The sequence below is a fragment of the Gadus morhua genome, chromosome 8 (assembly GCF_902167405.1).
Source record: "Gadus morhua chromosome 8, gadMor3.0, whole genome shotgun sequence".
In the NCBI taxonomy this organism is placed as follows: Eukaryota; Metazoa; Chordata; class Actinopteri; order Gadiformes; family Gadidae; genus Gadus; species Gadus morhua.
In genome coordinates this window covers 9,168,152-9,183,709 of record NC_044055.1, presented here as the reverse complement: position 1 = coordinate 9,183,709, position 15,558 = coordinate 9,168,152, and the positions used below count along the sequence as shown (strand labels likewise).

The window sequence follows — 15,558 nt, the reverse complement described above, 5'->3', positions numbered from 1 at the left end:
GCATGCCAAATACTATATACACAATCCTTGTTTCAAAATGTCCTAAACACACCTGTTGTACACAGAGTACTATAATCCTCCCTATATCAGCCATGGTCCACTGTCTCATGTACATGATATAAAGATATAGATATAGGTGATATGAGTATAGAACAGTAGAACTGACCTTGATCCAGACTCTGAGATGTGACCGGTCTAAGGGATGGAGCAGCAGTCAGTGAGAGGGTTTGAGCTAAGCTCCTCTGGTTTTAAGCTCCTAGGACGGGTTGGGGTGGTGAGTCAAGTTAAGGAAGCAGCCACTGCTGCCACACACTGCAGGAAGCAGCCACTGCTTCTTCCCTAATCAGTCTCTCTCTCTCTCTCTCTCTCTCTCTCTCTCTCTCTCTCTCTCTCTCTCTCTCTCTCTCTCCCTCTGTCTCTCTGTTTCTCTCTCTTTCTCTGTCTATCTGTCTTTCTCTCTCTGTCTCCCTTTCAGTCTCTCTTTCTGTCTGTCTCCCTGTCTGTCTGTCTGTCTGTCTGTCTCTCACTCTCTCACTCTCTCTCAATTAAATTAAAAGTGTTTTATTAGCATGACTGTTTGAGTACAGTATTGACAAAGAAATATTTAAGTTAAACAAGAATAATTGCACAAATAACAGATTGGTTACAAATAATTAAGCAACATCAGTAATGTGGATGTATGTTAGTATCTTAGAAAATAAAGATTAAAATGTGTGTTTTACACACCAACAAAGTTATAAACAAAGTCAGACTGAATCTCTCAGGTTATGACACTTCAGGACATTTGCGCTTCCAGGGCAGCAGAAGGACCTTCACCAAGAAAAATTGCAATGTTGTCCTTATGTTCTATGTCTGCAAAATTCAGAATGTATATTTGTAATTTGGTGGATTTAAAATGTCTTTTTTATGTAAATAAAAAAGGAAGTGCTCCTTTGTCTCAGCCTTCTCTGCCTGACAGTGACCACAAGACCACATTCGGTGATCCCTCAGCAGCAGCGAGGTCATTCTGTGTCCTTTATATTCCTGTTTCCACTGCAAGAATGTGGACTGGGTCAGGATTTGCCTCTGATTCACGTGTTGGCTCAGCTTGGTGTCTGTCAGCTGCAGCACCAGCTGGCACAGAGGTTCGACCGAGATGCACTGATTCACGTGTTAGCTCAGGTTGATGTGTGTTAGTCAGCGTCAGCACCAGCAGGCTCGGTAGAGGTGCACTAACTCTTTTCCACTCTTTTTAACCAAGCAGTCTAGGTTTCTTCATGTGGTGGTTGTTGCTCTCTCAGTCTCTCTCTCTGTCTGTCTCTGTGATTTTACATGCGTCTAACTTTATTAGTGTGCTGAGGTTCAAGTACATGCGGAACTAAATAAAATCGGAGTCGGTCGGACGTAATTTCATGTAACTCCCAGGCTAGTAGATTTGGCTATCGGGAAGGTTACTGCAGAAAAGTGTAAAAGGAAAGTTTAGCTTCACAGGACATCACAACAAAACCGCAATGGACCTTACCGAACAGGTACCTTTGGTTGTTATGCCTCCTTAATATGTGGATAGAGAAACTGAACAGTGATTCCTTGTGGAAGTATAATACGACGCAGTACAGCGGTCGGTAGCTAGCACATTGATAGCGACCGACACATACAATTGTCATATTTGATCTCACTCGGATCGAAAGTGAGGTTGATCTTCTTTATCGTTCAACTGATTGGGATTTTAATTGATATCCTTATTGCATGTCCGAAACGGTTGTGTTTTTTTTTTTTTATATTGGTGGTTAACATGCAGTTTGACTCTTAGGAATAATTGGCGGCACACTAACTAGAATATCCTGCTACCCCACTCCGATATTTCTGGAGCTATAAGCTCGATAATTAGACACACTCCAACACGAAGCATAAAAGCCATTGGTATTGGTATTTGGTTATTCCATAGTACTGTACTATACCATTTTTATACTCTTTACTCTTTTAAGTGCTTTAAATTATATATTATATTATACCGTTCATAATCTTTATTTTAAGGTAACCAGTGAAATTGTTTTACCTTGGTTGCTGATGATAATGATCCGTAATTATGATAATTGTTTTATTTAAACATGATAAACGAATTTTTTTAACTTGTGTGGTCTTATGATGCACATGGTTATGCAAGTGGTAAATCAGGAGTACCTCTTATAATATATTCATATGAAGAGCGTATGGTAACAGTATTGTCAGTGAATTTATTTAATCAGTTAACTAGGGAAATCTCGCACCTGCCAACAACATTAATGCCAATGCTGACTGTTGTCTTTTCAGTGCTGTTGTCATGAAGTTTGGTACCTTGTTGACCCCAATTTAGATAAACCAACTGGAGGCAGACTTGCAGGAGCTGGGTTCTCTCCTTGCAAAGGCTGAGAGGAAGAGGGTGCAGGAGTTGCTGAAAGAGGAGCAGAAGAAGGTGGAGAAGGAGATCACAGCTAAACGTCAACAGAAGGAGCAACAAGCCAGGAGAGTGGCAGACCCCACAGCTGCCACCAAAGCAGCATACACCGTCAAAATCACTAACTACGGTGTGTCATTTTCACTCTTTGGACTTGCATTGGACTTTTAATTCCAAGGGTTGCCCTGAGACTAAAAGTCATTTTCACTGTCTGTCTTCTCATTTCAGGGTGGGACCAGTCTGATAAATTTGTCAAGATTTACCTCACATTGAAGGGTGTACACACAATTCCAGCAGAAAATGTGGGGGTTGAATTTAAAGAAAGGTATGTTGCACTTTTTTTTGCAGATTTAAAGGAGTCTCTTCAAAAAGCTGAAGCATCTTTCGCTTTTTAACTTTTTGATTTTCTACAGGTCATTCTCTGTTCTGGTCAAAGATCTGGACGGAAAGAATCATCAGATGACCATTCTAAATTTACTGAGCCCCATCGATGCAGGGGAGAGCTGTAAAAAGGTGACTACGAGCCCTTCTAAATTAGTCTGTAAATGTTATTTTAGATAAAGGTTGTTTATCATTTGGGTTTGGCATTGGTCAAATGCAAGTCATACTTTGTCCACTGGGTGGCATTGTATCTATTGTTTTGGCATTGTATCTGTTGTTTTCATCTTGACACCACATATCTATTATACAGTGGAATTTCAATGCTTTCTTTCCGTAACTGCCTGTAATGTCATTATTTAATTTATTACTAAAATAATTGATTTATTATCCCAACAGATAAAGACGGACATGCTACTCATCATGTGCAGGAAACAGACATCGAAGAAATGGGAGTGTCTAACACAGATTGAGAAGCAGAGTAAAGACAAGGAGTAAGCTGATAATTACTGTATTTATGTAATACACTATAGCCAAATAATTGAACAGTCATTGTTAAGTTTAATGTGTCTTTAGAGGATTATGGTAATTGTGCATATTTGTGTTATGTGTTATGCTTATTTTTGTACCCTTTGAAACGATTTCTGGGCTAATTATGTAGGCTACCAGCCAGCTACATCCATTACCAGCACATTAATTGTCACTAGAGAAGGTGGGTCTAATCTTCAGGTGGATGTGGTCTGTGCTACCATTGAAACATTTATCCTTACTGGCCCCGTTTAGCCCCTAGCGTCCTGCAGTCCTTTACCGTATTGACAACCAAACACCGGCCCACACACACACACACACACACCGTAGCCTCTACTAACCCGCCTCCCCTCCTCTTCCAACAGCAAGCCGGCCCCGAACGAGACCGCCGACCCCAGCGATGGGCTGATGAGCATGCTGAAGAAGATCTACTCCGACGGGGACGACGAGATGAAGAGGACCATCAACAAGGCCTGGTCCGAGTCCCAGGAGAAGAAGCTCAAAGGAGAAGACATGATGGACCTCTGAGCTGTGCTCTTCTTACTCCCTCCCTCCCTCCCTCCCTTTCCCTGGGTCTCCACGGCAACGCGACGTGTCACACAAGGGGTCGTGATGGACCTGTAAGGTCGGAAGCTGGATTTGCTGTCGTTTGAGATTCGGATGCATGTGTCGACGATTGCATTTTGTTTTCTTTTTATTTAATTTTTTTACATGAAACTGATGTTTTTGATTTGGGTTGAGGCTGGGTCTGCGTTCGCATCTCTCTGTGTGGCATCATTGATGTGGTCCATAAATGGTAGCATGGCTTATTCCAACTGTACGTTTTATCTCATAGTAATGAAAACGGGGATGCAAATATGATAGTGATGACATTGCTATGAAGAATTCATTCCAGTGAATAGCACATATCCCAAGATAAGGAAAACGTGTGAAATCCATACATACATCCGTTATGTATCATGATTCAATCTTCCTGATAAATAACATGACCAGAAATGTATAAAATTAAATGTCAGACATTTTAATGTTTGTCAAAGTTGACCTGCTGTCATTCTGACCAAGTTGAATCCGGACATTGGCCTAGTAGTGATCCATAGTAACCTTCCATTCGCCGTATGTGCCAGACAGTCCCTTATCATTCCTTCAAACCAGTCCTCTCTTGGCTTAATGCAAATTAATGCTCATATACTGCTTCATTCACAAGTACTACCTTTTGTATTGAGGTGAACTTGATGAAATCCTACTTGAATCTGTTGAAATATGATGGTGTTTATAAAACCTGTGGCATTCCATAAATGATTTGGCTACTATTAAAACAATGCACCATATTCTAATATCTGGCTTTTTTGTGTTGACTTCTGTCTAATTGCTGGCCATTAATGTGATTCAGTTCTTATTTGGTAAGATGTTGTCTGATTATTTCAGATCTGAATGCATATTTCTCCTCATAACGTCCACCAGGGGGCAACAGTGACTGTTACGTACTATGATGAGCGCACCAATACTGCGCACCAGTATGTGTAACCTCATGCGTAATCGATTTTAGTGTAGTTCTCTGGTATAATGGATTTTCTATGAAAAAATATAGCATATTTGAATATCATACCCTCTTCGTGTCTCAAACTTTATTGCAAACCTAAGTAATTGTCATTGTTCCGGCGGGCTTATACGGTTGCTAGAATCATTTATAATCGTCCAGGCCTGCTAAATGACTATCCCGCAGTAAGTCCGATGCTTTTATCTCTTTGTTAAGGTTCATTCATAATTTTAAGTCAAGCTTGGAGGGGGAGGGCGGTGCGTTGGGTTTGCACAGCTGTTTCTTCGGGAATATGTCTGGACAAATCGCCACGACTTTCTCCAAAAGTGCACCACCTTTTTACCCGCCCCTCTCTCTGACGTCAGCTCCCAGTTGATATATCCGCCAGAGCGTTCTGCCCAGGCAAGTCAGATGGACTGGAGTTGATTGCCACCAACGCGTGATTTGCAGAGCGGACAATCGAAAAGGATATTTGGACATAAGTATTTCCTAATTGCGCTACATGGATACCGGTTGTTTCAGCGCTGCTCAGCGCCTTTCGTGCCACGCCATGAATCCAGATTTACTGAAACCTTGTCCGGAACATGGACCACCACAACCAGCTGCTCCCAGGATGAAACCCAACAGGAATAAAACCGAGCAGATCAAACCCGAGCTCGCTCCGGTGGTGACTGATCCAAAGACGGGCAGATCCTACAGTAAAGGAAAGCTCCTGGGGAAGGTAGTCTTAATTTTGATTTTGATATCAGTAACCCTATTTTGTCGACATATATTAACACAATTGGATTGTTGGATGAGGCTGTCATTTAATGACGAGTCGTGTCAATGGCATTTGAACGACTATGGATAACGTACATGAATGAACGACGTCAATTGGATCACAAATAGTTGTACCCCAGAGCCGCGATCTTTAGACCGGGGAACGACCTCGTGTTGGACATGACCAAACACTTCCACCGCTCCGCGCGTCACTGCTGAATGAATCAAGCTCAAGGTGTGCCCGCCGTTCGCGTAAATGTAGGGACCCAATGCCCTGGTCTGCTAGTATCTAACGAATGGGATTTTAATGATAGCCCCTCACACGTAGGCCGACCCATCGAAAAGCCATTGTATAAAAAACGACTGATTTTGCCATCCCCTCCCACAGCGTCATCCTGTCTAACCGAGAAATGCGAAGAATCGCGATATTGTCTGAATTATTTACAGGATGAAATTGCGATGCGCGATGATGGAGCAACTGTTACCAACGTGTTGCTCGACACCGATGCGCTCCGTCGGGCAGCCGGCCAAGTCTCTTCTGTTCCCTGCCGCATAGCTTAGAATCTCTTGTCAATTTCACGGTTAATGAATGCAGTAAATCCGTCTGCTACACCCCCCCCCCCCCCCCATAGGTCCTCCTAGAGTCTTAATCAAACGTTTAACTGTCGATGACTAAGGATAACGCACGGTGGTCCTTCCTCAATTACTGTGTCTGCTTCAGTTACTGTGTCTGCACGTGATTCCAACAGTCATGTTGGACTCGCCTAAACGTTTGTCATATCTGCCGTTTAGGTGAGTTGTCTTCAATGGGCTGTCTATCGATAGATAGGAATCCCTTTGTTTCGAACTGTCTTGTGTTTGTGTCGGGCCTTGCAGGAAGACGATGTCATCACTATTGAGCTTTAATCATGTTGGTTGTTGTTGTCAGCTATCGATCCAGACAAAGCCATGCTAGTGGGGGTCATTGCAGATTTCCAACCTGCTGCTTTCCAATCTGACCGTTCGTGGCTGTTTTTTTTTTTTGTCTGGCCCAGGGTGGGTTTGCACGATGCTATGAGATGACTGACCTGACGAGCAACAAAATGTATGCAGTGAAGGTGATTCCACAGAGTCGGGTCTCCAAACCACACCAGAGAGACAAGGTACGCTCTTCATTTTTCAATGCTTAAACTACGCAAATATTTGGTGCTGGAGAGGCCCCCTACTTCCATTTTGTATCACTCATTCGAATCCCAATGCTATGGTGTTGCGCCAACAGATCACGAATGAGATTGAGCTCCACAAAACCCTGTCGCATAAGCACGTGGTGAAGTTCTCCCATCACTTCGAGGACCAAGAGAACATTTACATCTTCCTGGAGCTCTGCAGTCGAAAGGTGGGTTCCGTGTGCGGTCGGCTATGGAGCCCCTTTCCATCTCCAAACAGCCTTTATCCCGTGGTTTGTTTCTCACTGAATAATGCCAATGATTAATTTCCGCACTGTGCCAGCAAGAGAACCCCCTCTGATCCCCCCCCCCCCCCCCCCCCCCCCCACCACCCAAAGCATACCTCAGTCTTTCCCTGGCCGTCCGCCAATGCAGGATTGATTTCACTCAAGTCCTATACCCACTCTCCCCTCAGCAATTCATCAGCATGCCTTGCGGAACTGCCCCATGGAAGTGAGCGTGTTGTGTATGCCAGCGGCCTGGTTCATGCCAAGGGAGGAGGCGATGGCTGTGTGTCGCATGGGTGGAGGTGTGACCCCACGTTCATTACACCCTATCCTTGTCTCTCCACAGTCCTTGGCGCACATCTGGAAGGCAAGGCACACACTGACGGAGCCGGAGGTGCGCTACTATCTACGGCAGATCATATCGGGCCTAAAGTATCTTCACAACAGAGGCATCCTCCATCGAGACCTCAAACTAGGTATGTAGCCCACGTAACGCTACTACGGGGGTCACAGGCCTCTGTCATGGCGTGGGACATGCTCTAAATGGCGAGTTTCCCTTTAAGTGAGCAGTAGGTAGTTTATGTGGGATGCTCGTTGTGTTTAATTGATTTAGCGGGGAATGTGTGTGGTGTAATCCATGTCGCGTTGTGTTGCGCGTTGTAAAGGCAGCCCTGAATGTAGGCGGGGGGGGGGTTCGGTATGCGCTACCTGTTCAGAATGCTGACTGGACGCATGGCTTTGTTCCCCTTGTTCCAGGCAACTTCTTTATCAATGAGAACATGGAACTGCGGCTGGGAGATTTTGGCCTGGCAGCTAAACTGGAGACTGTGGAAATGAGGAAAAAGTGAGTTATGTTCGTGAAATCGGTTGTACGAGTATGCAATGTGTATAAAAATACCCATTGTCAAACTACACGATTCCAGTTTGAAGCTTCCATATCTTAAAGCGTGAGCATGAAAAACTTCAAGTTTATTGTCATTATCTAAACTATATCTGTGAGTCGATATTTACTAAGCTATTAGTAAAATATACCCTAGTGTTATTCTCAATGATCAGACGCACGATCCACACCACACACAATAGAATTCCTTTCTTTCATTTTGTAAGCCTTGAGGAACTTATTTCTCACCACAGGTGTGTGTGGGTTTGTCCCTCCCCCAAAGGTCATCCAGTACAAACAATGACCAGACAAAACAGAGTTTTGCTTTTGTGTCCCAGGACCATCTGTGGAACGCCCAACTACTTGGCACCCGAGGTCCTCAATCGACAAGGACACGGCACCGAGTCTGACGTCTGGTCGCTGGGCTGCGTGATGTGAGTCTCTGGTTATTTACTGTGTGAGGACACACTGGTTCTTTGTGTGTCTTTTTGTTCTCTGAACACTTGTGCTACTTAACTGTTAATTTGCTTGCTTTTTTTTTTTTTAAGAAGCTACAAAAAAACCTAAATATTATTAAAAAAAATATGTATATCCATTGATTTCAGTATATATATTTTTTCCTAAATGTTCATTTCAGTTGAGCAAATGCAATGTTTGCTCAACTAACAGAATTGTTATTTCCCCCGGCCAGGTACACGCTGATGTGCGGCAACCCTCCCTTTGAGACGCTGGACCTGAAGGAGACCTATAAGTGCATCAAGGAGGTCCGCTACAACCTGCCCTCCAACCTCTCTCCGGCCGCACAGAAGCTCATCAGCAGCGTGCTGCAGAAGGCGCCCGCCAACCGGCTCAACCTGGACCAAATCCTCGGCCACGAATTCTTCACCAAAGTATGCAAAAAATGTGCCCTTTGTGTTTCTCTGTACCACCAGAAAGGAATTTCTACAGGCTATATTCAGTTAGTTTGCGGTGAGCGTTTTGGCTAGGAGCCTGTGAAGGATTCCTGGCGCTAATTTTGGCCTATTCTAACCAACTGTTGACTAGCATAGTTTAATCCAAATATGCACAGTATCGGTGGGATAATGAACAAGTCCTGGTATTTTCTTCAGACGGGACTAACATTGATGCTGTGAGCTTCAAGAATTTAGCAATTGGAAACAATTCCACCAATGCCTCTCCGACTTCAGCAGTATTTATTTAGTAATTGCGGAAAGCCCTTGTTTTCCGAATGGGAGCAGCAGACCCTGGAGAACGTTTGCGTCTTAACCTCCCAGCTGTAGACTTCCTTCTAGAAGAACGTGATCATTTATTTATAACGCAGAGCGACCCGTCTCCCTGGTTGTTTGTCTTGGTGCTGGGTCGCTGACTCCATTCTGTCCCCTCTGTTTGCAGGGTTTCACTCCAGACAAGCTCCCCGCCAGCAGCTGTGTCATGGTGCCTGAGCTCCATCCGCCCAGCCCGGCCAAGAAATTCTTCACCAAGATGGCAAAGAGTTTCTTCGGCAAGAAAAAAGCCAAAGGTGAGGGCCTACTTGTGTTGCCGAGTCAACGTCCCATTTGACTCCCCCCCCCCCCCCCCCCCCGTTTGTGTTATTTTGGTAGACTCACCAAGATTGTAAATGCATCGTGACATTCAATACGGTCTGTAAGCTAAATTTTAAAAAGGATGATGCCAACATTGAACGTCAATGTTGTAGTTTATGATCCCGTCGTTCTAGTGGATTGATTGATTGGATTCATTCAACAGCGGAGAAGATTCCATGCGACGACAAGGACGAGAAGGATCTCTCCAGGCTGGTGTCGGGGATTGTAAAATGTTCGATCAGTCGACAGATCAGCTACAAAACAGTCGGATCGAACGAGGTGATGACCTTATTTTGCTGCCATTATATTTTTATGCGGTAGAAGCTTATTTGAAAGTGGTGTTGGTTTTATGCTCCGTAGCGACCGGGGTTTAGCCGTTTGTTCGTTGCACGCTGAAGGGAGAGTACCTGATGTGTTTGCGTTGGCAGACGCACGCACATCCCTTCTGAAACCGGGAGATGTGTTACTTCAAAGGTTACAGCACAGCCTCTTAATTAACACCTCCACTCTGCCTTTTCGTTCACGCTCGGCAGTTTTTCTGGGAAATAGTGTGAAATAAAGTCGTGAAGCGGTTTTTTTTAATTAGTATAAAAATGTTATGTAACTAGACTCGTACTGAGTCAAAATTATAAAGGCGTTTGATAATGACACTTGGCTTCCAGTAAATTGAACCAATGGGAAGAACAAAAAATGTCTCCCAATCAGAAATACTTAATTTATCCTTCTGGGGAAATTGCGGATAAATAATGTGTAGTTTGTTCTCTGGAGAGCTTTTAGTTGCAAGATGCCTTGTTTTTTAAGCTGCAGTGTAATAAGCATATGCTGTTCTTGGCATTTGTTTATTTTGGCTACTAGACAAATAAAGTGAAAAAGTACCTGGGTGTTGACAGCTAGCTGACCTACTTTATTTTCCAGCAAAAAAAAGATCCAGTATTGCTGAATCATGGCACTTATGTTTTTATTTTTTTAATTGAGCGTCAGGCAAGCCAAGATGGCAGCTGGCAGTGTCTTGTCACCCTTGTCTGGGAGGCTATTTATAGCGCTCTTGTGATTCCATTACGATAGTTTAAGTTGGTTTTCTTCCCCAATTATCCCATTAAGTAAATCGATCAGGAAGTCTCCCTTCCATTTATTGATTTGATGTGGACCCTTCTCTTCAAATCATTATCTTGAGTGTAAACACATGACCCGAAAAACAGGTTGTCTTTGCCCCCCCGTCAGCATGTTGTCAACCCGCATTGTGTTTGTGTGCCAGGTGGCCTCTCCTGCCGGTCAGCTGGTGAGCTCGTTGCCCCTGGAGCCCACACCGGCTGAGGAGGAGTCCAGGAAGTCTGTCTCGCGTTCCTTCAAGGGCACCATGGCCAGCAGCGCAGAACGTAGGTTAAAGCAGCGCTGTAGAAAATGCATGCCATTTGCTCATGGGTTCATTCCATAGGTTTGCTTCTGCAATGGTTGCCGTTCTACTTTTGAAGGGTTTGATAAGCCGCTTGTGGATTATAATTACATTTGTTCCATGACTTTGTTTGAGTAAAAATGGCTTGTGTGTTGGCGGATGGCTCATGTCTTTGACAAATGGCTTTTTGTTCCTCCTTTTGATTGTTGCTGTCATTCCATGTCCCTATACCAGGTCACTAGCTTGCGTTGCCTAGCTAGTATCACAAAGGCAACTTGAAATAAAAAAAACAAACATTTCTGACTTCCTTTCCCCTTGCTCTCCTTTCAGCGTGTGAGGATGGCTCCACCCCTGCAGCTGTTGCTGAATCGGCAGCTAAAGTCCTCGACACATGCCTGTCAGCCATGCCCGCAGGTAGGCCAAATCCCTCACTCTTCCTACCAGCATTGCAGAATTGAAGCACGCACTGCAACAACATGCAATAAAAAAAAAAAGAGAATAAGCCACAGCAATTACAGATATACATCTTGTAAATGCATTTACTATCTCTGAACCTGACCAAGTAGAGTATTCAACCACTCTTCTATTGGTACATATACATTCTTCGGGGGCCTTGCTGATGCTGCTTAAAATGGTTCTCATAGATTTACTGCAGATGGGAGTCTTTTTTTTCTTCTGTGCTGTCTTGATGCGTTTCTTCCTTCTCCGGCGAAAAGTTTGGTTATGTAATTGCGTTCTCTCTAGGGACGGGAGATTGCAACATTCTAAAACAGGGCTACAGAAGTGGGACTGGCTTTTAGAGTAACGCATTGAAAGTGGAATCAAAAGCGACTCTCCAGTAGTCCGGGATACAAATGGCATAGGGAGTGGCTTTGCAAGTGAAGTAAAAGGGGGTGTTAAATGTCGCGTTTACACTAAATAACAAACAGCCATTGTCAGTGTTTTACTCTGCCCCGGTGCCCAGTTTTTTCGTTTCCTTTGCTTGGGGATACATTTTATTTATTTTTGAATTAGGTCCGTTCCCCCCCGTCTCTTAACTCGTGTTGAGTCACGAGTGGAATGACTCCTTCAAATCGTCCTTCTTTTACATACCATTTATTTTCCTTAATGTTCCAAATTAACTGACCCGATCTCCCCTTACTACATTGTAATCACATTGCGCATGGCGTGTTCTAACCTTCCATTGTTGTCTCCCTCTCCCTCTCCCCCTCCTTCCCTCTCCTATTAATCTCCTCCCCAGCGACAAGAAACCCCCCGTGTCTGTCCAGACCCGAACCCTTCTTGTGGGTGACCAAATGGGTCGATTACTCAAACAAATACGGCTTTGGCTACCAGCTGTCCAACCATAGCATTGGCGTGCTCTTCAACGAAGGAACCCACTTTAGCCTCTGTGACCAGCGCAAGTAAGGGTCTACTCTTATCGTCGCCATGTTTGTCGATGACCTAAGGGCGTTGGTTTAACAAAAGTAGTCTGTAGGCCGATTCAGTTGACCACCTGCACAATGGCTCTATTCAGGTTGGGGGGGGGGGGGGAGGGGGGAAGAGTAAAACAGCCATTTTGGATTTGGCCCTGGAGACTTGTATGATGTGGCGTAACTAACGGCCGTTTGTTTTCTTTCTGAACAGCACTATCCACTACTGTTTGACCAACAACAAACACTTCACCTTCCAGACCAGCGCTCTGCCCGAGCAGCTCCACAGCCAGAAGCAGATCGTGGAGCTCATGGCCAACTATATGGAGCAGAACCTGATGGAGGTGAGGCCGATTGGAGTGCTTTTTCGCACACTTTACAGTTAAAAATTGACTTGAGTGGGTTTTCTAGAGAGACTGACTTTGACCTTCAAAACACGGGGAAAACACTGCAGTGATGTAATGTAAGCTGATGTTGCCCCCACCCCAGGGCGGAGACCTGCACTGTGAGGACCAGGCCTCCTCTAGCCCACCCCCGCTGCTGCTGCAGTGGGTGAAGACGGACCACGCGCTGGTCATGCTCTTCAACAACGGCACCCTACAGGTTCGAACCGACAACCCCTCGACAATATTTTTCAACACTTTTTTTATTCATTTTTATAAAGACTACAAACTAAAAAAATGTGTTTCTCCTGCGTTAAACTCTCCACTAATAACCCAACGTTGCCCCCCCCCCCCCCCCCCCAAATCAGGTGAACTTCTACACGGACCACACCAAGGTGATCCTGTGCAAGGCGGCGGACGGCTCCTACCTGCTCACCTTCATCAGCCGCGAGCGCGTCTCCTGCACGTACCTCCTCAGCATGCTGTCGGAGATGGGCTGCTCGGCAGAGCTGCGCCACCGCCTCCGCTACGTGGTGCAGCTGCTCCAGCACCACGCAGACGCCTGAGCCGCTGCTCGCTGCTGCTGCTACCGGGCTCACTGAACTATGGATGCCTGGGAGACGCGTTCCCCTCTGCCCCCCCCCCCCCAACCCACCAACAACGTACTGATCCTCTTAAGGGACTGGGGGTTTATTTGGGGTTTTGTTGCTAAAGGCAGTGGATCGGAACCTCAACTGTGTTTTTTTTTTTCTCTCAATATGCTCTATCTAGACTGGTGCCTGGAAAGCGGGTCAAGTTCTTGTTTTCCCTGGAGGGAGCATGTTGGGAGTTGTAGTCAGGAAGTGGATGCCTGTTTTTATTTAGTTATATATTTTTTTTTTAAAGTGGCAACCCCCTAATGAGAGGTTTGTGCCTATTCAGCCTCGAAGTTTTCCACCTGGAAGTTTTCGATGCCTACACTATAAGGGACTAACCACCATTATATATGGTTCAGTTTTAGTCTGCCTGGAACCAAGTAGGCTGCCTGTTGGGCAGAGGCCAAACTAAACCATGCCCCTTCCCGAATCCCTAGCACTCATCGTGGGTCGAAAACGACTGCTCTGTCAGCCAACCCACCTACTGTAAGTAGTGTTGCCCCCCCCCCCCTCCCCCTCTCTCCCGATGTCGGATCTCCATTGAAAAGCGAGATTGCATCCGAAACACTCGCAAACCCCAAAAGAGGGGCCTACCGGCTTGGGTGTCTTTCGGGCGTCCGGCTATTCCAAAGGGGACCGGTGAACTGATGGGACCCCCATGGGTGAAGAGGTTCCCTGGGACCTGTGTGGAAGAGGGGGGGGGCAGCAAGAGGGCACCCCCACCCTCAGATGGTGTCTGTACGGTCTGGAACATGGTGCACACAAATCTGTGTTTCATTCCCTAGTTTTCCCCCCACTCTCCGCTCGCCAGCCACTAGAAGCGTTGGCTTACGGTAGTCTTGGATCTCACTCGCACAAGCAACATTTCCAGCCTTATTATTTTTTTTATGGTGATGCCAATAGGTGTGAGAGAATGTAAAGGATTCTCTTTTTGCTCTGTGGTCACGTTTGCTTTCAAATCACGTTAGTACACCGCATACAGAAGGGGCTATGGGAGTCACACAATTTTTGCACTAGATCAATTCCTTTTTATATACATCTTAATTTCGAAAAGCTAAACATTTATATTTATTTTCTTCACTCTTTTTTTTTATTAATTTTTAAACCTAGAGATGCCAAAATAACCCTCTTTCTTTTAATTTAATTTTAGCTTCAAGTTGGTGAACCATGTCTGTGCCACATGCGGAATGGACTGCTGAGAAAATAACACAACTGCTGGTTAGCTTTGGGGAGGGAGGGGGAGATAAGTGCCTTTTGGGGGATGTTTGTGAAGTGCAATAACGGCCCTTGTGCGTATGTCGTGCTGGATGCAAACTAGAGTCGGCCCCAGATTTCGAAGGCAGTTGCTATACGTTTTGTACTTGGAGTTGGGATGGAAATAGAGTTGCCCAATAGCGCTACAGTCTCACTACCTGGTATAAGCTTTTAGAAAAACGACTGGTATCATAAACGTAGAACCCAGTAATATCTACTATCGAGAGATGACGGCCGATGACCTATTGTACTCGTACTGTAACCCTAATTGGTTTACATTGTATCCTTAAACTGTGACCTTAAATGGAAGTATTATAAGCAGATTATCTTTTTGATTTTGATTTTTTTTTTTTTTTTTAAGAAAAACATTGTGAAAGCCATCTGCCAGTTTAGAGGAATCTTTATTTTTGGCACATAATGTCTTGTTTATTTATTTTTATTTATACATGTTTTTTTATTTATTGAATGTGTTGTGGATATGACACAAGACAAATGTTCAAATTTGATCACCTTTTTATGTATTGTATTGGGGGAAAATGGGATAAGAATAAAGTTTATTGAAAAATTTAAATTGGTTGTCTCTCTCGTGCCCTATCGCTGAAACAAAATGGCAACCTACATGTTCATCAGTTACTCTCCTTCAGTTTGTCTTGGCTGCCCCTCCGACACTGCATGCTAATCTAACATCTCAGATTGGCGTCTTGTAATTTGTGATGGGACCTTGTTATTTCTTTGGACCATGACACATTTTCTAATTTCAAGGTAATTGGATGACCTGAGAAATTAAGTAATTTAAAGTTTTGATTAGATATGCATATTAAGTAGCTGAGCAGAAGCAGACCAGCACCTGACTTCCATCCCCCTATTGATTTTAGGTAGTCCCTCAACCTTGTTTTAGTCATCTGGTTTTCCAGTATCCATTGATGCACCAGAGTCCTGGCCCCAACCCACAATGTTTGGTCCTAAACGAT

The 15,558-nt window shown here is 44.6% G+C and overlaps 2 protein-coding genes across 2 annotated transcripts; both read left to right on the top strand.

The window, feature by feature from the left end:
- Positions 1–1,120: 1,120 nt before the first annotated feature.
- Positions 1,121–4,653, top strand: cacybp (calcyclin binding protein). Its single transcript, XM_030364157.1, has 6 exons — positions 1,121–1,508; positions 2,333–2,543; positions 2,642–2,738; positions 2,827–2,926; positions 3,191–3,285; positions 3,685–4,653. The coding sequence occupies exons 1-6, from the start codon at positions 1,491–1,493 to the stop codon at positions 3,845–3,847; spliced, it is 684 nt and encodes a 227-aa protein (XP_030220017.1). The 5' UTR covers positions 1,121–1,490; the 3' UTR covers positions 3,848–4,653.
- A 594-nt stretch (positions 4,654–5,247) lies between these two features.
- Positions 5,248–15,158, top strand: plk3 (polo-like kinase 3 (Drosophila)). Its single transcript, XM_030363939.1, has 15 exons — positions 5,248–5,577; positions 6,650–6,757; positions 6,874–6,990; positions 7,394–7,523; positions 7,804–7,891; positions 8,266–8,361; positions 8,619–8,817; positions 9,320–9,446; positions 9,674–9,789; positions 10,766–10,886; positions 11,234–11,317; positions 12,144–12,306; positions 12,530–12,659; positions 12,805–12,918; positions 13,067–15,158. The coding sequence occupies exons 1-15, from the start codon at positions 5,359–5,361 to the stop codon at positions 13,262–13,264; spliced, it is 2,010 nt and encodes a 669-aa protein (XP_030219799.1). The 5' UTR covers positions 5,248–5,358; the 3' UTR covers positions 13,265–15,158.
- The last annotated feature ends 400 nt before the right edge of the window (positions 15,159–15,558 follow it).